Raw genomic sequence first — 23,371 nt, forward strand, 5'->3', positions numbered from 1 at the left:
TTTCTCTGCCACTCTCTACTACTGATCTTTTATCATCATCATCATTTTCTTCCACAAGCTAAGGTAATTTCCTCTCCCATTCTCTTTAAAAAATGAAGAGCTGCTAATAATGATTTTTCAACACAATATTATATCATCTGTTCAGTGGTTAAAATGGTCATAGCTTTGACCTATTGCTAGACATATATCCCAGGGTGATCAGTGATTAAAAGAAAATTCCCATAAAAAGCTATAAGATCTCTAGGAGCCCTTTTTTTGTAGTAGCAAAGAACTAGGAACAAAGTAGATACCAAACAACTGAGGAATGTCTAAATAATTTGTGACACATGAGTAGCCTCCAAGGTCATATCCAGCTTTAAATATATGATCCTATAATGAGCCTATACAGGACTTTAAAAAGCTTTGAAAATGATGAATTCAGAAAAGCATGGCAAGGTTTATAGAAAGTGACACAAAGAGAAGTAAGCAGAATCAGGAAAACAATGTAGATAATAACTACAACCATGGAAATGGAAAGAATAAACAATCAAAATTGAATTCTATGAAATTATAATGACATAGTTTGGCCTCAACAAAAGAAATATTAGAATGCACTTCTCCTATATTCTTTGTATGAATAGGGGGACTGTGGATATGTAATACTGAGCTTCTGCTGTTAGACTTACTCCCAGGGTTGTTGTGAGAATAAAATGAAAAAAAAATTTATAAAATACTTTGCAAACCCTAAAAGCATCATATAAAAGTTAGCCATTATCATTGTTGTTACCTGACAGTACTTGTTGTGGTTAGTCTTGCTGAACTTTTCCCCTTATTTTTTGATTTTTTTTGCTATGAGAGATGGCCTTCTGGAATAGGGAGAGGGAAAAATCTTAGAGAAATATAGATGATATAAAAACAAAAAGATTCAACATTTTTAAATTTAAAAACTTTTTCTCCTCTTTCAATTATCTATTTGTAATCTCTTAATCTTTCCAAATGTAATTTTAAAAATGTGGACTTGTAGGCTATAAATAAGTAAATCAAACTATAAATGGCATTGTTGGCTAGTTTATGAAGCTATTTTTAATTTTGCTGAAATTTATATGGCATAGAAACTAGTAGAATGGTGACTTTATTGGTACCAACTATAGATTCTTACATGTTACATGTTCTTAATGTTCTCTTCCATTTTTCTCTCTTACAAAATGGAATTTTTATCATTGTCAGTGAAATCCACTTTACTTTTTTGCATCTCTTGCAAGCTTATATTATAAATTCTCAGAAACTGGCACTTTGCTGAATTCTTCTTTTGAATGTCTTTAATTCACTAATTTGTATCCACCTCCTCTTTGTCTAAATTTAATTCTCTTCCAAAAGCACTGCAAAGAACAGGAGCCATAATCATTCTTGATTGTTTCCATTTACCTACTTCAAATTATGGTTCAAAGAAATTTGCCACATTTAAAAAAGTTACTTCTCATAGGAAATATTTTTAACTCCCTGCTGCTTCAGTGTGCACTAAGGTATCAGCATTGAGATGGTACAGTAGAGTCATGGCAATCTGATTTCAAATCCTGTCTCAACCACTTACTAGCTATATGACTTTGGGCAAATCATTTGATATTGCTGGTTTTCAGTGTCTTCATTCATTAAATGAGATTGGATTCAATGGCTTATATGGTTCTATTTTGCCTAAATCTGTCATCAATCTTATTGTTTGTTTTCTCCAATGATACTTAAAACTAAGAATGAAAATTCTCCTGATGGCACAACTGCTAATGAGTACAGAATGGATTCTTCTTTGTTTCTTTTATCTTTTTCTGAAAAATCTTGATACTGTGTAGAATATTTCTTGTATATTTTTATGGCTTTAAAAGTTTATACAGTCATTTCCCTATGTATGTTCTATATCTCCAATAAGACATAAAACCCATTAAATGACCGCAATTTTGATAATGCAGACAGGGATCTCCTTCACTTTCAGCATTCCTAGTCCTGCTCCCTTCCTCATTTCAGTTGCTTATAGCCCTCAGTAACATTATGCAGCCTGTTCTTCAGATCGTGTTTTCAAAAAGAAGGAAAGATATGGAGATATCAGCTTTAAAATAATTTGAAATGGGTTTCAGACAGCAGTTTCAAGGCTTCTGCCTGCCTCCCATTGTATTCTGACTACAGAGGGCGCTCAAAAATATTGGTAATTGGCCATAAAAGAACTAAACCAGGAAAACAGAGAACTGCATGATAATAATGATGTCTTTCCTTTAAACAAACAAACAAAAAACATATTTTAAGTTCTTAAATTTTTAAACCGTGACCATTGCAGTTTTTTGATAGAAGGTGCCATGTTTTCCATTTGTTCTCTAAAATCTACTAGCATCTTAAAGAAAAATAAAACCATTGTGCATCATGTTATGAAAAGTCCATCTGTTATTTAATTAAGCTACAAACTATTAAATTTTGAACTTTCCTTCCTATCTTTTCATTTAAAATGGAATGAAAGTATTTCATAGCAATTCACTAAATAAGGGAGGAAGGAAACAAACAGGTGCAGATGACATTCACATCAATTTCCTTATGTTTGTATTTATATACAAAATGTACCTATGATGAAGAAGGTACTATTACTACTGATAAAATTCTCTTGCCAACTAGAAAAACTCATGAGAAAACATTTGTGGGCACAGTGAATATTTTTTACAGTTCTCTTGTCTGGACACTAAAGGGCAGTATAACACTGGAAATAAAACCAGAAATGATCATCTTATTCCCACAAAACTCATGGTTGAACTAGAGCATTTTATTACCTTCAATTTCACATATGATTTTGCCACTGGTTAATATCCTGATAAGAATAAATACCAACATATTCAATCTTTGCTATATAAATTAACATTAAAATTTTTGCTTCCCATTCATATTTGCCTGATAAGAAAAATATTTTAGTTACAAACACCAATTGCTTATGTAGCTGTCATAGTTTTAAAATATTAAATTGCTGTGTTCTATGACAATTCCTGCTTAGATACCTTTTCTTTTACAACCCAAGACGCTATGATTGATGTGAACAAATGGATCAGTATCAAGGGGAAACATTTAGTCATTTACTTGTCAGGATTTTTTAAAGGAATTGTTGATTTTCTGGGGATATGAGCAAGTAACTTGTATTGTTTTTATATTTATTTTTATTATTGACAGTTATGTTCTCAGAATAGAACTGAAAAATACCTAGCATAAGCAAAGAGGCTTATATATGTATTTATTAAATATTATAATCATATATATTATAATTGCATTTTATACATATATAATATATCTATGACTGACATCCAGACTGGGCTCATGTCTAACCAAATGAGGTGATTGATGTGAAACACTTTATAAGTCATAAAATGCCATATAAAATGCCAGTTATCATTAACAATTATCTTTTTAGAACATTGTGTACCAGAACTAGAACTGTACAGTATTCAATGTAAACCAACAATATGAGAAAGACAGGTTAGGTTGTGTTATTTTAGTTGTCCTGGTTAGTTTAGTCTGATTTTTGTGAATTTAGCTCTTTATATCTAAAGTGAGATGCATTATGGGCTTGTACATAGGGTATCAGCTTTAAAAATAAAAAGACCTGAGGTTTCCAGAACATACATAGCAGTGTTACCATATTTAAAACACTGGCCTTCTTAATTGTGTTTTGAAATGTGCCATCAAAGTTACCATCCAAATGTCAGATATTAATGATGTGTTACTTAATATTAGCATATTGTTACATGTGAGCTATTAATATGTGGATGAATATAATTACCTATTTTCACCTCAAATTATTGCTACATATATTAAATATTTATTGATTCATGAGTATTCATAAAGCTTTAAACACTTTACAAAAGAATTGTCAGTATTGGATTCAGTACATCAAGGATCTGTAGTTTTATAAGTATGGGACCTTCGATTTCCAAGACAGTCTTTATGTTCATAAGTCCGAGAGAGCAGGCAGAAAATTCAGAAAAGTTAAGTAGCTTGTCCATGGTCACACAACTAACCAGTGTCAGAGAAAAAATTTAAAGCCAGGTGTTTCCGACTCTGACTCTGACTCTGACTCTCACACTCTCTTCTATACCACTACATTTCTATTGTAGTTATGTAATATTCAGAAGAGAAGTATCACTAGCATTCAAGTTTTCTTACAGAATCCCTGTATACAGCTTGTGCAAAAGTTATGTTCAAAAAAAGAAAGCGAAAAATATTTGTACTCTTGATTAGTCTAGCAAAAGCATTTCAATTCATAATCACTGGAATGTGATCTATATACTCTAATCTGAAGGACAATTGAATTTGAAAGCACCTAAACAATACCTTCCTTCTCATCATTCTTCTTTTCATATTTTTCCAAGTTGTCTCAGAATTCAGTTTCAAATCTATCAGATTGGTGGCTTTTTAAAAGAGAATCAAATATCATATGCTTGCTTGGTTCTCAATGCTTGGTAACATTTTAGAGATGAAGTAATTTAGGCAAACAGAGTTAAGTGATTTGTCACTTAGCTAGTGTTTGAGGTTGGATTTTAAGACTCAGAAAGATGAGTCTTACTGACTTTAGGCCCAACACTCTATCCACTATGACACCTAACAGTCTTTAGGGCTGTTTTACCCAAACTTATTCTCTTAGTGAGTACCTAATACATTAAATTTCCCATAAAGATTAATAAATGTCTATTGAATGAATTCTTACCTTTGGTCAAAGAATCCCTAAAATCAGTTTTCTTTATCAGTAGACATATAAAAGAAGCAGCGTGGCATAATGGATAGTAAACTGGCTTCAGAGTTAGGAAAACCTATATTCACATTCTGGTCCCTGAAACATCCTGACTTGGGGTATGTCACTCAAATCTTAGTGCCCTAGGTAAATCTCTCAGACTACAAGTTGCAAGAAAGTTGCCTATCTGCATTAGTAGAGGGAAGTTCCTCTACCTTGGGAATAATTTATACTAATGATGTTACAGATTCAGACCAAAAATGCATAGAAGAAAAAAGGAAAATAGGATAAGCAAGTAACTCTCAAGTCAAAACTTACTTTAGAGAACAAATTGAAGAACACAAAAAAGGAGCGATTGTTTTGGTGAAAACATTTTTAACTACTGAGCTTTAATCATGTCAGATCCTTTAAACATAATGGAATAATATGATTGCTGAAAGTGAAATTTCTCAATAGTTGAATCATGACTGAATAGCCCTCAGTGGTAAGAGCAAAGAAATGGAGCCAAGGACAGAATGCATTTGGAAATTGAGGCCTCCCTGTCCAAATGAATAAATTAGTTTTTGGCAGGAGACAGCAGCATATACATGCCAAGTTTTAACTGGAAGCAAATTATAATGGCCAGGTTACTAATAGAGCAGAAAAGGGAGGCAAATGATAAATGTGGTCACCTGCATAAACTGATCACTGGTTTTTTACAACCATATTGGAGGGTTGCTAAGGGTAAAAAGGAATGCTTTCAGTGGGAAGAACAATTGATCATTTGAGTGCTAGGGCCATGTTTTTTCAGACACTGAAATTGTTAATATTCAGCAGATAAAAGGACATACTTTCCTTACCAGAGCATAGAACTAGGTGAACAATTTTTATAGGTTTCTTCACCATTATAATTTCCTCTTTTTTGGTAATATTCTATTGAACTAAATGATGAATATAACCTTTCAGTAGGGGATATCATACTATTTTAGAGGCTGTAATATGACCGAAGGCACTTGGTAAAGGTACGATGGCTTTGGCAGTTTAAAACAAAGCCATCATGACAGAAATATGTTCTTTTTTCATTTGTAGAGGGCAGTCTTGTAAAGGAAATGCCCTTGGAAAAGGCACCACTGGAAACCTCGAACAGCTTGGTGATGTAATCGTCACCATGGAGATCTCATTCCAACTGGAGGGAATGAAATCCACACAGCTCTGCTTTAGAAATGTGTCAATAGCAGATGCCTTTATTGCCTTTGTCTGACTCTCCGCCCAGGCAGAGAAACTTGAGCCGGAAGCAAAGGCGAGAGGAAGTACATATTTGTCAGTAGTGAATTATTTTTTCGTAAGCAGCTTAGTCTCTTGGGATAAATGTGTGTAATGACTGATTAATGAAATAGGTAAGAATAAAGAGTTTCACCAGAAACAATTAGGAAGATGGATATCCTTTCCCTGGGTCAGAGGAAATCATTCAACTTGCTTTTTTTTTTTTTTAAATAAATTTCTCATTTTAGAAAAATATTCTTTCCCTTATACACTATTATATTTGGTAAAGAAAGTGACTAGTGATTGCAATTTATATTTTATATGAAATAATATATCACTTTAAATGGAAATTTAATGCATATTTAATCATTAATATGCATATTCATGAACCAAAAGTCTCATAATGCTGAATTTTTAAAACCTTTACTATAGTGCCATGTAAGAGAAAATATTTTAATCTCTTTAAATTGCCAGTTATTTTATTTATTTGCTTATTTATTTATTTAATTTGCTATGTTCGTGATTATATGAGTATAGGGAGATTTTAGTGAGGTGATTCAATCTACCACTGTAGAAGAGCAGCTTTTCTGAAATTAAAGAGTTGCTCAGTTAGGAAAAGAACTTCAAGACACAATATTTGTCAAAGCATGTATCTTCCTATCTCTGAAATCAGTTCTTTATTGTGCCATGTAGCCTACTTTATAACACTAAATATTCAAATAGATTTGTGATTTTATTGATATGAATATTTCCTTCAATGATTCAGATCACAACCTATCCATGTCTAGTCATCCAAAAGGTCTCTTGTCCTTGTCTTCCCAAAAACAGCACAGGATGTCTAACCAGTATGTTTAGGCTCATTTTACTTCCACATTAAGACATATGGAGAATATTGATGAAATATGTGGGCTGTCCCTTCCATTTCTTTCACTCTCACCATATGATCAGTTCATTTTTTTTCTTTCATACATTTCTTTGATGCCATTCTTTGCTGCATTCCCTCTTTGTAATCTTTACTTTATAATGGTTTGCAGCCTGTTTATATCTCCCATGCAACTTTCTTTTAACTTTTGGATTACTTTCAATTTTGATTGTTCAAGAGACTATATAGAGTTCCATGACTTGAAGCTATACAATATCAGAAGTGTGTTGGTCTTAAAAACATCTTCAAGTAGAAGCTTATGATCATCAAAAGAACTTCACAATTTCTCATCTTCCACATGTTCAAATCTAATTCCTATCCAATGAAATGTTATTTCTTTCCTTTAGATGCATAAACCAAATCCTCCAAATCTTATTTGTTTTTCCAAGCATAATCTGCAAGACACCCTTGCATTTAACTGAAACATTCTTCTGGTTTCTGATTTCAATATAGAGAGAATACAAAAACTTAGAGAATTCACTTCCTCCATTCCATCCATGGGTTACTGGACAAGAATCTTGCACTGAAAGTACCTACAGTGAAGCTTCAGTTTATAGATACTTTAAAAACTTTGATTCTCAGGACTTCCCCCTCATATTTCTTCCATAGACACTACAGAAGGAGAAGGAAGGGGGGATAATAAAGGACTGATCACCATTTTGTTTTTTTATTATTATTATTTCTTGTGGTAGCATAGCCAACAAATTTTTTACATGGGCTCAGTAAACTGGTAATCAGTTTCTTCATCCATGAAATGGATTAGATTAGATGAACTCTTAAGGGCCCTTTCATTTTTAAATATGGTAATAATTTATGAAATATAATGAATGGATTTTTATTGTTAAAATTTCACGTAGTTATACAAGTACTTAGGAAAGACTGAAAGATAATAAAATGGGGCAGCAAGGGTGGGATGGGGTATCCAGTATGTTTCATTGGAAATGCTGGATTTTAATTAAAGAAGATGGGTTCAAGTTCCAGCTGAGCTGGCATATCTTTATGATGTCTAACCAGCTACTTTATCACTCTAGGCTTTAGCTTCCCCATTTATAAGATAAAGGACTTAAACTAGCTTGCTTTTAAGGTCCTTTCTACTCCTAATTTATACTCCTTTGATTCTCTGAAAATGACAGGCAGTAATACAAATTCAACTTATTTCAGCAAATGTTTATTAATTTTTTCCTTTGTGTAGGTACCAGGTATCTAATGACAAAAATAAAAATCTCTGCCCTCAAAGAGCTTACATTCTGTTGGGGATATTGCAGTAGACACATACATTAGTGTAGGAAAATTGGAGCAAAATAGAAGAAATTACTTAAGAGAACAGGGAAGGGATCTCGGGTTTTTGAAGGAAGATAAAATTTTTGAGAATTGAACCAGATGGGAACCAGATATGGAGTATTGAGCTCAAGGAATAATTGATGATTAGTGCAGTTTAGCTAGAATGCATGAAGTGATGTGAAATAAGGCAAGAAAGGTAAGGGAGAGCCTGATTATGGAAGCTCTTAATGCTGGGCTAAGATTATATTTTAAGTCTGTGGGTAGTTGGAAACCACTAGAAGCTCTTAAGTCATGAGAAAAAGCACATTAAAAATAAGGTTAACTTGAAAGTTCCTCAGTAAGGTTTCATGGTTTCCCAGTTCCATTTGCAGTATCACACTATGTTTCCTTAGAGAAAATAAAAAATGCTGATGGAAACTGATAAGCCTCTATGAGAGGGCCATCAGTTTATAAAATAGGATGTTCCCATCAAAAGGAAATTCCAATTGCAACTGACTTAACAATTCCATTTTGATAAAAAAGCCAATGGATATTAGAGAAGTTAAACTTGGTAATGGTGCCTTCTTCCAAATATAGGCAAAAACATCAGACTCCTTAAGGCTCCTTTCATCAAATCTCATGGAGAATTATGAGTGCAAGTAGGGTTTTTATTAGTGTCAAATCCCATTGTGATTAGGCAGGAAGGACCATAGAATTCATAGAATCATGGTTTGTAGCTCTGGAACTGGGAGGGGACTATATAATACAACTGCTTCATTTTAATGAAGAGCTCGGGGCCTAAGAAAGCTAAATAATTTTCCTGATATCACAGACAAGTAGTAAGAATGAAAAGTGATATCAACAAAACAGCTATATATTAGACTCCATTAAAACTGAATCCAATTAAAACTGCATTTAAAGGAACGAACTGTTATACTGTAACAAAGAAGGACATTGTATTGCTAATTTTTAAAAATTTATCCAAAACAGAAGTTTAGTATACACTACATTTGCAAAAAGTTAAAAGTTTAGGTAGAATTCAATGACAGTTGTATCAAAAAGGATATTTTTATTCTTCCAAACCAGTGGAACCAGAGGATAAATACTATTATTGTCTTGCAATAACTCTAGAAATAGAAAAGTAATTCCTAAGTAACTACTATTTTATAGGTTTTTAAAGTAGTTGGGCTAATCATTCTTTAGAGTTTCATTTTTGTTTTGTTTTTAATAAGGAATACTTTTTAACCAAACATTTTAGAAGTTAATTTGAAACTATACACAACTGTAAATACCTTTTTATCCAGTGATACCACTAGTAGGCATATGTCCCCAAAGTGATCAAAGATGAAGGGAAAGTCCAAAAATATTTAAAATAAATTTGTTGTTGCTACTGCTGAAGCAAAGATTTGGAAGCACACTGGTTATGCATCAATTGAGAGATGACTGAATAAATAATATTAAATAAGTTTAATGGAATACAATTATGCCTTAAGAAATAACAAAAGGGACAGATTTAGTGAAACCAGGAAAAACTTATAAACTATTTCAAAGTGAAATGAGTAGGACCAGAAGAATAACTCATACATTAACTATACCAGTATAAAGGAAAACAATTTTGAACAATTTAGGAACTTTTGATCATGAATAATGATCATTCCTTCTGTCTCCTTGCAGATAGATGATGATAGACTGGAGATACAGAATAGAGTATGCATTTTCAGACACAAATCAAAGAGTGATTTTTAAAAATTTACTGTACTTATTGGTAATGACTAATAGTAATTGTCAGTGGGGGGATTGCCACTGATAGTGATCCAAAAATAAAAGAAAGAAAAGGAAAAAAACAATGTCAGTGACTAATAAAATATTACTATAATATACAGAAGAGAATAAGAAAGAAGCCTAAAAGGGGCCACAAACAAACATGGTAACATTGTTATTATTGTATTAACTTACATGTATATCTAAAAAATAAGATTGTGGAACCAATTTACATTCTTATATGCAATTATTTTTTTCCTCTTCTTAGTATATGGAAATATTTATGTTTGTCGATGTTAACTAGCTTCATGAAAAAGAAAAAGAAAGAATTACTTCCTGCCCATTGAGTAGAATGTTGATTTAGGCTGTAAAATGACTGGAGTCTGATCTCTTCAAATCTAGCAGAAAAGTCATTCATCTGAAGTATGATATATTACCTGATGAATTTTCATATAATCAATTTTTCTTAACTGAAGTAATGTACAAAACTGTAATTCCTTTGATTCCACTTCTTTACTTTGACCTCCTTATTTCTTGCATGCTTCTGTCCAGACATGCTAGGCACATACTGTGCTAGGAAGAATGGGGGGATTCAAAGATATGTTAGCCATACACACTGATCCCTTAAGGAGTTTATAATTTTGTAGGAAATAAAAGAAATTTACACACAGAAGTCCTTTGTATATGCAGAAACTTGAGGAAGATTTCCTGTAGAAGGTGAGATTTTAGTTGGGACTAAAAAAGAAGCCAAGGAGGTTAGTAGTCTAAGCAGAGGAGAATGCTGTAGAAATGGAGAATAGCCAGAGAAAATAGCCACGACCCAAAAAAGATGTTCGTCAAACTGCCAAAACACCAATGTCACTGGACCAAAGAGAAGATATTGGGCAGTAAGAGGTAGTAAGAAGACTGGCAAAATAGGATGGGGTTTGGGTATGAAGGACGTTGAATGCCAAACAGAGCATTTTGTATTTGTTCCTAGAGGCAACAGAAAACCACTGGAGTTTGCTAAGTGGGGAATGGCATTGTAGGACCTGCACTTTAGGAAAAATCACATTAGTAATTGAATGGAAAATGGATTAGAGAGAGAGACTTAAAGCAGGCTGGTTTACTAACAGATTATTCGTGTCAATCAAGGTATAGTGATGAAGGTCTGCATTAGAGTGCTGGTGGTATCAGAAGCCAGAAGATAGGGGAAGGGAAATATTCAAAAGATGTTATAAAGATAGAAGTAAAAGGCCTGAGTAACACCTTGAATATGAGGGATGAGAGAGAGGAATTCAAGGTTTGCAGACCTGAGGGACTGGGAGATTGGTATTGACTCTGCAATAATAGGGAAGGTAGGAGGGATGGAGGGTTTAAGGAGATGTCTACTGAATATCTAGTTCTAAATATCTGTAAGAGAGGTGAAGATGGGACACTGAAGATCAGCAAGAGTTTGGGACTGGAGAAGTAGATTTGAGAATTATGAGCCTAGAGATAGTAAATTAAATCAATGGGAGCTGAGATCATCAAGAGAAATTGTCAAGGAAGCCCCTTATGGAGGGAGGAATGGAATAGAAGAATGGAGAAGAACTGAATATGTAGGATGTTTTTCTGCAATTTGTTGTGGTGTGTATGGAAGTAGGAGGAGCATGTGCTAAAGGGTGTAATTATTTGAGTTATATCATTAGGCTAGTCTACTTGGAGGAGATTTGAAAAAGAGCTTGAATTGAAGAAAAGCAGAATGGTTGAGGAATTAGGTTGCAGTGAGATTGTAAATTGCCAGAATATGCCTGAGGATAAACTTGAATTTTATTCTGTAGAAAAAGGGTGGGGGGAACTAGTGGACTTTTTTGAGGATGAGAATGGTAAACTGAAAATGTTGTTGCAAGAAATATTAACTGGTAAGTAAGTATTGGACATGAGAATTAGAAGACAAATTAAGGGACTTATGGCAGTGCACCATGAGGTGATAAGGACTTGAAATAAGATACCAATTATGAAAATGAAAGAAAAGAGTAAATGGAAGAAAGAATCATCAAGCCTTGACAATATGTATGGAGTATAATAGAGTTCGAGAAGACTAAAAGTGATGCCTAAAATAATGACTTCTTTATAGAAATAAAAATCCTGGAGAAGTGGATAGTGTAAGGAAATCAAATTGGCTTTAGATGTGTTGAAATTAGCATGGTGATGGGGTCTGCAGGTAGAAATGTTCAATAGGAAAATAGGCCTAATAGGTTGAGAACACAAGCAGTCTGGAGAGCTGATTCAATGATATAATTAAAACCCTAAAAGCTGTGAAGTTTTCTGATCGAGAGAAACATAAAAAGCTCAGGGAACCAACTTGGGCCACTATCCATACACAGGAATGGAAAACGAAAGAGAAATTATGCAAGAAAAGCACAAAAGATTATTGGAGAAAGATTATTGGATTAAGGAGAACTTGAATGTATCCCTAAAGCCAAAGTAAAGAAGCATGTCACCAGTCCAGGCACGAAACTTCTAAAGCAGATCAATTTTTTAAAAAACAGGAAGCACTTTTATAAACAGTCTTAAGATATGCATTACATAGCTTTTATGCCAACTTTAAATGTATTCATCTTTACATTTTTTATTATTTTGCTTGTTTCCCCTGTATCAAACAGAACTAATTCCTCATGAACTGAGGTTCAATTTTGTGGGGGAATTTTCTGGTAAATCACTAGTCTTTTCTTACTCTGTCCCTGAGTAATCTGGTTCTTTTCTCCAAGAAACAGAATAAAGGACAACAATCAATCCCATGTAATCAGATACTGGAAGCCTTTTTTTCCGTTTAAACAAAATTTAAGTATCTTTTGTTCTTATGTTATCTACATTTTCCCCTCCATTCTTTGAGAGAGAAATAGGGAGGGAAAGATGGAGAGAGAAGAGAAAAAGAGGGGGGAAGAGAGAGGGAGACAAAAAGAGACAAAGAGACAGACAGAGATAGAGAGAGGCAAAGAGAGGGAGGGAGAAAAGGAGAGAGGGAGGTAGAGAGAGATCAGAAAAATCAAGTTGTATTTTGAAATTATATGCAATGTTCCATATTCATGAACAACCCCCTACACATGCACACAACACACACACACACACACACACACACACACACACACACACACACACCCGGCTGTAGAGAAGTTGGGGTGGTGAGACTAGGAGCTTCTAAAGTCAACTCAGGTCTAAATATTCAATTATTTCCCTGCTAACAGAAAGCCAAGTCAAATGACAGCACAGAATCAGTTTTTTTTTAAAGCATTTAATGGGAACATAAATAGAAGCATAAAACAATGAAAACAATCTCAGCACCCACTTTTAATTCTTCCCAGCCTCACCCCGGAAGGAAGCTTCCCAATTCATGCCTGTGACTAGGGAAACAGGGTAAAATCTCTGTAGCCTCCCTGCCTGGGACACTCCTTCATGGAGGCCAGATGTCTACCTTATGAGTCAGGATTTAGACATCGTCATTTACTCCCACTTGCTCTCAGCCACCCACTAATGTTAGCTCCCAGGCATCACTCCACCCCCAGGAACCTCCCTCCACAGTTTCTACCTCACACTGGCAGACCCTAGCAGTTTTTGCACCTCAGCTGGCTTACACCAAGCTCCTTATGGTTTGTGCTGCAGCCTGCTTCTCTCTAGCGCATACTGACCTCCATTTCTAGACGTTCCATGACTCGACTTTTTGCTGTTTCCACCATATATGGCTATGATTCTCCTCTTTCTTTCTTCCGTCTTCTCATTGTGATGTTCTCTGTCCTCTCAGTACTACATCTCATGAGAGCTTTAAATCTACCTACTCTCAGGCCAGACTTTTGGAAACCTCATAAAAATGTAACTTCTATTTAGACAGATTGATGTTTGTATTACTGTAGGTATTCAGTTCTTTTTATGTTAATACAAACAAAAAAAAATATGCTGGGAAGGAATTAGGTTTGCCCTAATCTAGCTCTTTTTGCATTCAAGTTATAAAATTCAATATATTATACTGAAGAACAGTTATGTGTCTAAAAGATTCTGGCTATAGTGCATGTCTGGCCTGGGAACTGGAAAGAGGACCCTAAGGAGCTCCTGTAGCCTTTTGCCATCAGCTCATTATTATAAAGCACTTACCAGACTAATTGCTTTAGAAGGCAAAGAAATCCTGGACCTGAGAAGGAGATACAGATTGAGATGGAAGAGAATGTAGATAAGAAGAAGATAGAGGAATAGCAACAACAAGCTTTGGGGGCATTAGTAAAAAATTGTCAAGTAGGAATAACTAAGCAGCCTTTGGACAATAGGTAATGGGACAGGGAAACATAATAACTATGAGTCTGAGTCCTAATTCAAGACTAGCCTTTTAGTTCTTTGTCCTTAATATACTTTTGATTGCTGAACCCTTAAAGGCTATATAGTTTATTTTTCTTTCTGTTTCCAAAGTACCTAGCAGAATGTATTGCTGATAGTAAATGTCCAGTAAATATTATCTCTAATAAATATTATCAACAATGTCCATAACACTGGGGAGATCAAGAAGGATGAGTAACTGAATTTGGCCACATAGTGGTAATGCTTGAACTTCCAGAGATTCAATAAAAAAATGTTTACTCTATGTAAGGAGGTTGGGAGAGAAATACAGTTTGGATAAGACATAGATAACAGTCTAGTAGGGAACTAAGGCAACACAGATAGCTATTATAAATAAATTAGTGTTACAGAACAGTGTGCTCTGAGTTGTGGGTGGATAAGTAGGTGCAGAAGCCCTAGAGAAAAGTTGACAAGTGGGAATAATTTGGAGGGACCTTTCCCCCTAAGGCATTCTCTTTTCCTTGCAAGTTTTAGTTTAGAACTTTAAAGCACTCAGAGACATCTTGGGGCTACATTTAAAGTCCCAGCTGCTACTTCTAATTCGGAAAAGTGTGATTGGTGACAAGATGATGAGGGCTTGGTTTCTCAAAGCTAACCTCTTCCATCTTGCTGGCCCTGTTCCACCCCCCACAAATACATAAGCCTTTCCTGTGCCTAAACATGAGAATTTCTATTTCTCCCTTTCACTATCAACTCCAAACACATCCAGACTCCAAACTGTCCTTTCTGTTTTTATAAAACAATATTCACTGGCTAATTTATTGTGAAAGCTGTTGAACCAGACTGATGTGCAGGGGAGGGCTCAGGTCTATCCAGCCCTCCATATAGTCCTTTTGTATCCATCTCCATCAGTTTTCTTCATTTTTCACTATCTCAGACATTCTAAACTCCACAAAAACTTCCAAACTACGTTCACCCCAAAAAGAGGACAAGTTGCCCACCAAGCACACATATAAGTTGTCAAAAATTGAAATGTCTGGCCAACTTATCCAAATTAAAATCTTTCCTCTGCACATCGGAGAGGCCCCCTTCTGTTAAAACTTGACATCTTTGCTCTTCTCTCCCCAGAAGCCCCCAATGCCTCTAAGGGCTTCTTGCACCTGACACCTATGAAGTTGACATTTCATTAAAATGATAGGTCAGGTATCCTATCATTCCACAGAATCACTAATGGCCCAGAAGTATTCTTTACCAAATAGCACATTTTATTTTAAAAATAATAATTTGCCAATGCAGCATTTTGGAAAAATGTCAGAGTTAATCAGCATTAGACATGATATAGGTATTCAAAGGTAGCATACATAATAACCTTACCTAAAGGACAATTTTTTGGATTGACTGCCCAATGGACAGTTTCAGCTGTATAGAATTTCTCACTTAAACAGAATTTGAGTCATCCACATCAGCAAAGCAACAGCAATTAAGGTACAAAAATAGTCCCAACTAAACTGTCTGCTGAAACAGAATTCATTAAAACAAGCTTTTGATAATGACATAGCCATTGGTGTTCCTTGGATAGCCAATGACTTAAGAAAATTTTTTAACTTTGTCAGCAAAACACTTTACATACTTTGTGTCATTTGATTTGAAAAGGCTTTGTAATCAATGGATTATTAGAGTAAATGGGATACAGGTAAGAACTGATAACTGAAATGCACAGATAATTCTAGAATCTAGGTTTTAGTTTTATTTTTCAAGCTTTTACTCAAACAAGTCTTTTTTCCACAGCAAATTGTTAGGGGACTTGTCATTCCCTAACATATAACCAATCTGGCAAATGTGAGGTTTTATCCTCTCTATCTCTGCCCATTCTCCCTTGTAGAAAGCTAGGGAGTTGTAAAGGGGCTAAAGGGATGGAGGAAAGTGAGAAAGAAGCAAAGCCCAAGGGGTGTTAAGTTCCTTCACAAACCAACAAGTTCATATTGTTAAAATCTGAGAATTAGGTATGGTTTTTTTGGATTTCAAATAATATTGTCACAGATCATTGCTCTGAAAAATGATGGTCTTACTTCATGAACAACTACTGTTTCCTTTTGCAATAGCAGATAGATAGATAGATAGATTGTATATATTATGTATATGAGAAGGAATTAGCAAACCACTCCAGTATCTTTACCAAAAAAAACTTTAAATGAGATCATATAGAATTGGACATGACTGAATAATAAGTGTATATAGTCTTTTAAAGTTTACAAAGGGCTTTGTACATGTCATTTTATATGATCTTCACAATGACTTTTGGAGGAATATACTGGAGGTGCTAAATTTCACCATATTACTGATGAAAAACAGAGTTGACTCATTCATAGTCATACATCTGGTATCAATATTGAAATTTGAACCCAACTCTTTCCTATCTCTAATCTACTATTCTTCCATCATTCCATTCTAAATGTTTTCGCTGTACTATTCTTTCATAATCATATAATTTTTGAGATAATCAGTTCTATCTTTTCCACTTTTTTGATTTCTATCAGAACTAAAGCTAATGAAAGAAAGGATGTACAAAAATATGTACAAGAATATTTGTGGCAGTTATTATCATTATAGCAAAAAACTGGAAACCAAAGGAGGGGATACTTGTGAACTGAGGAATCATTATAAAAGTTGTATTATATTAATGTAATGAATTATAGGTGTCTCAAAAGTCCTGGTATAGTTTTAATTTATTATAACTTAAAACTATGAACTATACTAAAGCTTTTGAAATACCTTGTATTACTGTGCCTTAAAAAATGACTATAGGGATGGCTTCAGAAAAAAAACTTAAGAAAACATGTATGAGCTGGTGCAGAATAAAGTGAACAGACTATATTTTGAAGAAAAAGAATTTGGATAAATTTAACGCTATTCACTGCAATGACCCACCATAATTCTAGAGAACCAATGATAAAGTGTGCTACCTACCTCTTGACTGAGGTGGCAGACTCAAGGTATAGAATAAGTTACACATTTTCAGGCATTTACAATGTGAGAATTTGTTTTATTTAACCATGTATATATGCTACAAAGGATTGGTTTTTATTTCTCTTAATCAGTGAAGGGGAAGTTAGGAATGATATAGAAGACAAGGAAGGAAGGCAGGAAGGAAGGCAGGAAGGAAGGAAGGAAGGAAGGAAGGAAGGAAGGAAGGAAGGAAGGAAGGAAGGAAGGAAGGAAGGAAAGAAGGAAGGAAGGAAGGAAGAAAGGAAGGAAGGAAGGAAGGAAAATCATTGAAGCTTTTTTAGAAATACACAAAAGAAAACAGAAGGCCAGGAGGAAATAGAAATAAGCAAGACAGCTTTGAAAGTTTAAAATTGATTTTGTTATTTACTTGAAGGAAAAAAGCAAATTGGATGTAATAGAGATTATCTGGCTCATACACAGTCCTCCTTTCTTTTATTCTTTGTATATGAAAATGCTATTGGTCCAGAAGTCCAGGAAGAAAAGGTTCCTTTTTCATTAAAGCAAAACAAACTAGACATAAATATAAACCAATCAAACTATTCAGTGCTATTCTTAAATTTTAAGGAGATTACATCTGCAATGCAACACGTCCTAGTTTTTAAAAGCCATTTATGTCAAGAAGATTTTCCTTGCATTTGATTTGTGTTTTACTTGCCATAATTTAATTTCTTTGTTCTATTTTTTCCCATAAAGATGGAGAAAAACTGATTCAAACCTTCTTAGAAATTTGTCTTAAAATTGATTTTTGTTCATTTCTCAGTAGCAAAAAATAAAAAACAGAGTTTGTGCTGATCTAGTTAGAACTTTTTTTAACTTTATGAGGTGTTTCCTTATTTGTAAAATGAAGGAATTGAACTACTCAATATCCTCTAAGATCCAGTCAGCACTGTATTCATGATACTTTCATCCAAAAGATATTCTTTGGAAGGCTTGTCCTTTGTAGAAAATAATAATTTCTGTTGCATAAATAAACCATTGTCACATTAATAACCATGAGAATGTATCTGAATTGAATAAAAATGTATGATCTAATTGTTTATAGGTGATTAAGGTTTTGTAAGAAATCTTTAACTAAATATTTTTGAGATTATTTTGAACAATTGCTCATAGTTTTTAATGTTATTCTCTTTATGGAGACAGAGAAATATCATGTTTCTTCTACTTCCAAGTAAAACTGAAAAAACTGTCTGCATATTACAATCAAGTCAGTACTTGTAATGAGGCACCAAGGTGAAATAGAATTACAAAACTTAGAATGTGCTTTATATAGGTAAAGCTACAACTGAATGAACTGATAATAGTGACCACAAGTTGAAAATTTAACACCCCATAAAGACTTGTATTTTGCTGCCTAAACATAAAGAAAAATTACCATACATCGTACAATGAAAAGAGCATTAGAGTCAAAGGATATTTTCAAATCCAGCCTTCAATATTTCACTATCTCTATGACCTTGAATAAGTCCCTTAAACTCCCCAAACCTCAGTTCCCTTCATCTATAAAATGTAAGAGCTGAGCCAGACGGTCTCTGACTCTCCTGCAGTTCTAGAGTTATGACCCTATAATCCTATATGGAACATTAACCTGATAAATGAGGGCATTCATTGACAATATGTAAAAAAAAAATGACTTTGAAATAACTTAAAAAGAAAGAACCAGTAATAGTCCCAATATTTTATAATTACATTATTCATATTGTAGATAATGTAATTATTACACATAGTATCTATGTGTAATAGATGTGACATTTCTTCTTTGAACCTGAAAACCTTGGAACATAGAGTTGGAAGGGATCTTTGTTGTGGTGGTTCAGTCATTTCAATCATGACCAATCTTCTATGACTCCTTTTGGGGTTTTCTTGGCAAATGAACTGGTTTGCCATTCATTTCTTTCTCCAACTGCTTTCTTGTTAAGGAAAGTGACTCGCTTGGTGCCACACAGCTAGTAATGTCTGAAGCTGGATTTGAACTCATGAAAATGAGTCTTCCTGACTCCAGCAATCTATCCACTGTTCCCTGTACCTGCCCTTGAAAGGCATCTTAGATCATTAATTCAAGAGAATTAAAAAACAAACCAGTGAGGTCCAAGGGTCAAAGTGACTTAAAGGGAACTAGATTATAAAGGGCATATGAACCTAAGCCTTCTGACTCCAGGCATCTGTTGTGTGCTGGGCATTATACTAGGGGCTGGAGGTATATAGAGAAAAATCAATATCTGCCTTGAAAAGAAATTCTTTTTTTTTTTAATTCTAAGTATTTTCCCCAAGCAAGAATTACCCATCCATAACTTCTTGGACTTAGCAATTTTTGGAAGTACTTTTCTCCTAAATATGAGATTCCTCCACTAACTTTGTGTTTTTAAGAACATCTGAGAAGTATAGTAATTGAATGAACCTGAAAGATTTCAGTTAGAACTTCTATATTTTCAAATGTTTTAATTTAAAAGAAATAAAATATCTAAGAATATTTTTAAAATGTTAAAGAAAAAATTATACATGAGGTGTTTTTTTCCTTTTAAAATTTATCTAGATCTGTGGATATATGATAGCTACAGTCAAAAGATCTAATATATTTTTCCATTAAAAAATCTTGATGTAAGTAACTTGATCTGTTTGTGCTATTCCTCTTATGAAGGTGTTTTTCCCTATAAGGGGAAAGTTCTATAGTAGTCATACTAGTACTTCAGGAGTTATCCATAATGATCTGATTATCATATGGATACTATTGAATAAACCACCCCAAAAAAATTTGTTGCTGAAACCATATGCTGACTTTTTACTGCTATCAAGGAGTATTACATTTAAAAGAGTGAAAGGAAACTCATTCCCCACATGTTGCTGCATCTACTCCATTATGAAAACAAAGGGCTCTTACCTCATAGCCTATTGATACATCAAATAATAAATGTGACAGTTACCGGTTCTATAGCCCTTATTCACCTCTTCCTGCAGAACTGAAATGTAACATGTTCCTTACTCGTAACAGATGGTTTAAACACTCTTTTGAAATTTCTCTGCAGAGGAATCCCTGTTGATTTCATTAAAAGTGGAAAGGTTTTATGCAGATGTAGACTTGCAGGGATTTATTGTTATAATTATTATTATGAGTGATCCCATGCTGAGTGCCATGCTTTTTTCTTGTAGGTGATGTGCCTTCAGGATTTTTTTGGTGACGATGACATTTTTATTGCATGTGGACCAGAGAAGTTCCGTTACCAGGATGATTTCTTGCTAGATGAAAGTGGTAAGAAAAGAAAAAAAAAAAGTTCAAAACGGAGGGAAATTTGAGGCAGCTTTTCCAAATGTGCAGTGCTGGGCCAAGATTATGTCAACTCCAAAGCCTACCAAAATGAGTTTCAGATCCAAGACTAGCATGTCTTTTCCATCACTCTAATTTCTTTGATTTTTGATATAGAAAACAGATGAAAGGATTGGAAAATTTACAATGAGGTTAAAATGTTTAAAAGAATAAATGATTATTGGCTAATTTATATGAACTTCACAATAATTAAATCAATAATTACAGAAAATTATAAAAATGGCTATTGTATTTATAATTATATGATCTTTTAAATAAAATTTAAGTTTTGTGAGATTCATGATCATAAAACTACAGAATATATTTTCTTGGCTCAGCTAGCACTTAGCCTCAATCAAATTCTACATTAACAAATCTTGTTGGTCATTTTATTCTCTTTATTCCACTAAATATCAGAATCTGTGTTTTTTTTTAGTCCTCTCTAGCTAGCATTAAAAGACAGAGATATGTCCTACACAAACAGAATCTGAACCCTAAAACCAGCAGTCATGGTAATTGTTGGTGAAAATGGAGGGTCATAGGAAGGGTATGCCTCAAAAGATGAATAGAAAAGATTGTGTCTGTTTTTAGTATGAATTGCTGATGATAAAATTGGTCTCAGAAACATAGCTATCTAACAGGAGAGGCCATTGGGCAGGACCAAGAAAGACCTTTCTAATGGTAGCTTTGTTTATAATTTAATTAATGGTTACCATATTCCCATCAGGAAGGAATTAAACATCCACTCATAGTTAGGATTCTCTTTTGTTGAATGTGCTTTTGAAGTAAAATGGGTGGATGCTTTTTTTTCCCTTTAGGTGAACTCAAGAACAAATTTGGTGACCTATGTATGATAGAGTAGATGGAAAACGTCTGAGTGCTAACATCAGTAATGGAAGAGGTTGGAGTAAGGGGGGTAGGAGGTAGAAATGCCAGGAATATAGTTTTCAAACTATACTTCCCCAGAATTTTTTTGTATGTATTATATATATATATATATATATATATATGTGTGTGTGTGTGTGTGTGTGTGTATACATACATGTATAAATATATGTGCATACATACATATTTTAGCATGTCTACCCTTCAGAAGTTTAAACCTAATATAATTATTTCAGCATGTATAAAGACATTAATGTTGCTTAGAGGGAAAGTACCTAAAAAGCCTTATTCCTCTCCTTGCCTTTGTTTTAAAGATAACAAAATGCCTGTGAGAACTAACATTACCCAATAGCATATGCAATTGGTTCATTTAAACAAGTCCCAACAAATGATTATGGTGTCTGGGATAAATAATTTTCATCCCCACCATTATCTGTAATGAAAGTTGCCCTTTGGGGTGAATATTTCCATAAAAAATAAGCACAGTCTGCAGCTAGAGAAATTTCTTTTCCCTTGGGAATAAGACCAAGCTTCTCAGTTCATATAGCACAAAAGCACATTTAGTTAAAATATAGAATTGGATTTGAGAAAAGCTACCCTGCCTTTCATTTTAAAGATCACTTCATACGATGGACTAGACAAAGAGAGACCCGCTAAATCCTGAAAGATAGGTTACATCTGTGGCTTTGTCTAGAACCAAACATCCTGGAGTTCTATTCAGCTTCTAATTAAAGCCATTTAGGGCTTAGCCATGGGTTTCTCACCCACCCTATAGTATTATATAAGTTTTGGTAACTCAGTGAGTTAGCCCATAGTTTTACCCACTTTTCCTTAACTATCCATAGATACACGTATACACATTCTCATATGTTCAGACACTACTATTCTACTTATCCTTCCAAATATTCCTTTAAAAAAAATCTGGCTTCTCTCTGATATTTGTTGGTTGTTTTTGCTAATACTTGATGAGTACACCAAAAAATTTATTCCGATTTCCCGACTTTGACACTCTACCCATTCAAGTGAACAGAAGAGAATACTACATAGACACACCACATAAAACTCAAATAAAAACATCATATTTATGAGCACATACATAGCACACACACACACACACACACACACACACAATCTTTCCTTTATTGTTTGACTCCCTTTAAAGGATCTTTGTCAACATTTTTATAATTTTTCCTTTGAATTCTTTTGTCATTTTATATATTATGAAGAAACCAGAGTGTGGGAAATCTTAGTTGGTGACGAAGTCACAAGATGGCTAAATGGATTTGTCCCAAGACTAAACCCTTTTTTGATAACTCTGATTGTCCTCTTGATTCTCTAGCATGTTCTTACACTAATGTATTAAAATTTGAACCTGGTTTCCTAAGTGCTGGGAATATGATTTTGCCCAGATTAGTGGCATTTGCTAAATGGTATTTGCACATTGATGCTTCATTTGCCTTGTTTCCACAATGGCTTCCTAAAAAGAGTCTCAACAGGGGGTGCAGACATCTTTAGAATTAATACTCCCACCCCTGCTCAGAACCACACTCAATTTAATGGCACCAAGATACGGCCTTTTATAATAGCAGCAGTATTTTTATTTTATCTTTCAAAATTAATCCAACTCCCAGCATGCTCAGGATTAGCAACAATATATCCCTCTAATTACTGCTATGGAAACTCATAGCAGACAGTCCTTAAGGTCTTCCTAGTAGGGAGTTTTGCCATTAGATATGTATATTTAATGTGGCTGGGCCAAAAGCACATTAGAAACAACAAAAAGACTTCTCCTTGCTTCTGAGCTGTTAAAAAGAACTTCCTTTTCTACTTCAAAACATAAATTATACTATTAGTAAGAAAATGTTTAACATCTACCAAATGACTGCCATAATGCTGGAGAGAGAAAGGCAAAGGCAAGGAGATTGATGTGCTTTTTGTCCGCTTGGCCAACTGTCTAATTGTGAGTGATGAGAACAGACAG

The 23,371-nt window shown here is 34.1% G+C and overlaps 1 protein-coding gene across 2 annotated transcripts in view; it reads left to right on the plus strand.

Moving 5' to 3' along the window:
• The window catches only part of DCLK1 (doublecortin like kinase 1), a 390,620-nt gene that overhangs the window by 181,065 nt on the left and 186,184 nt on the right, over positions 1 to 23,371 (plus strand). For both annotated transcript variants that reach the window (XM_031960701.1, XM_003764516.2), the window contains exon 4: positions 20,352 to 20,451. In XM_031960701.1, the coding sequence (XP_031816561.1) occupies positions 20,352 to 20,451 (100 nt within the window). The remainder of the gene's footprint in view (positions 1 to 20,351; positions 20,452 to 23,371) is intronic.

This window comes from Sarcophilus harrisii, chromosome 3, assembly GCF_902635505.1.
Source record: "Sarcophilus harrisii chromosome 3, mSarHar1.11, whole genome shotgun sequence".
Taxonomy (NCBI): domain Eukaryota; kingdom Metazoa; phylum Chordata; class Mammalia; order Dasyuromorphia; family Dasyuridae; genus Sarcophilus; species Sarcophilus harrisii.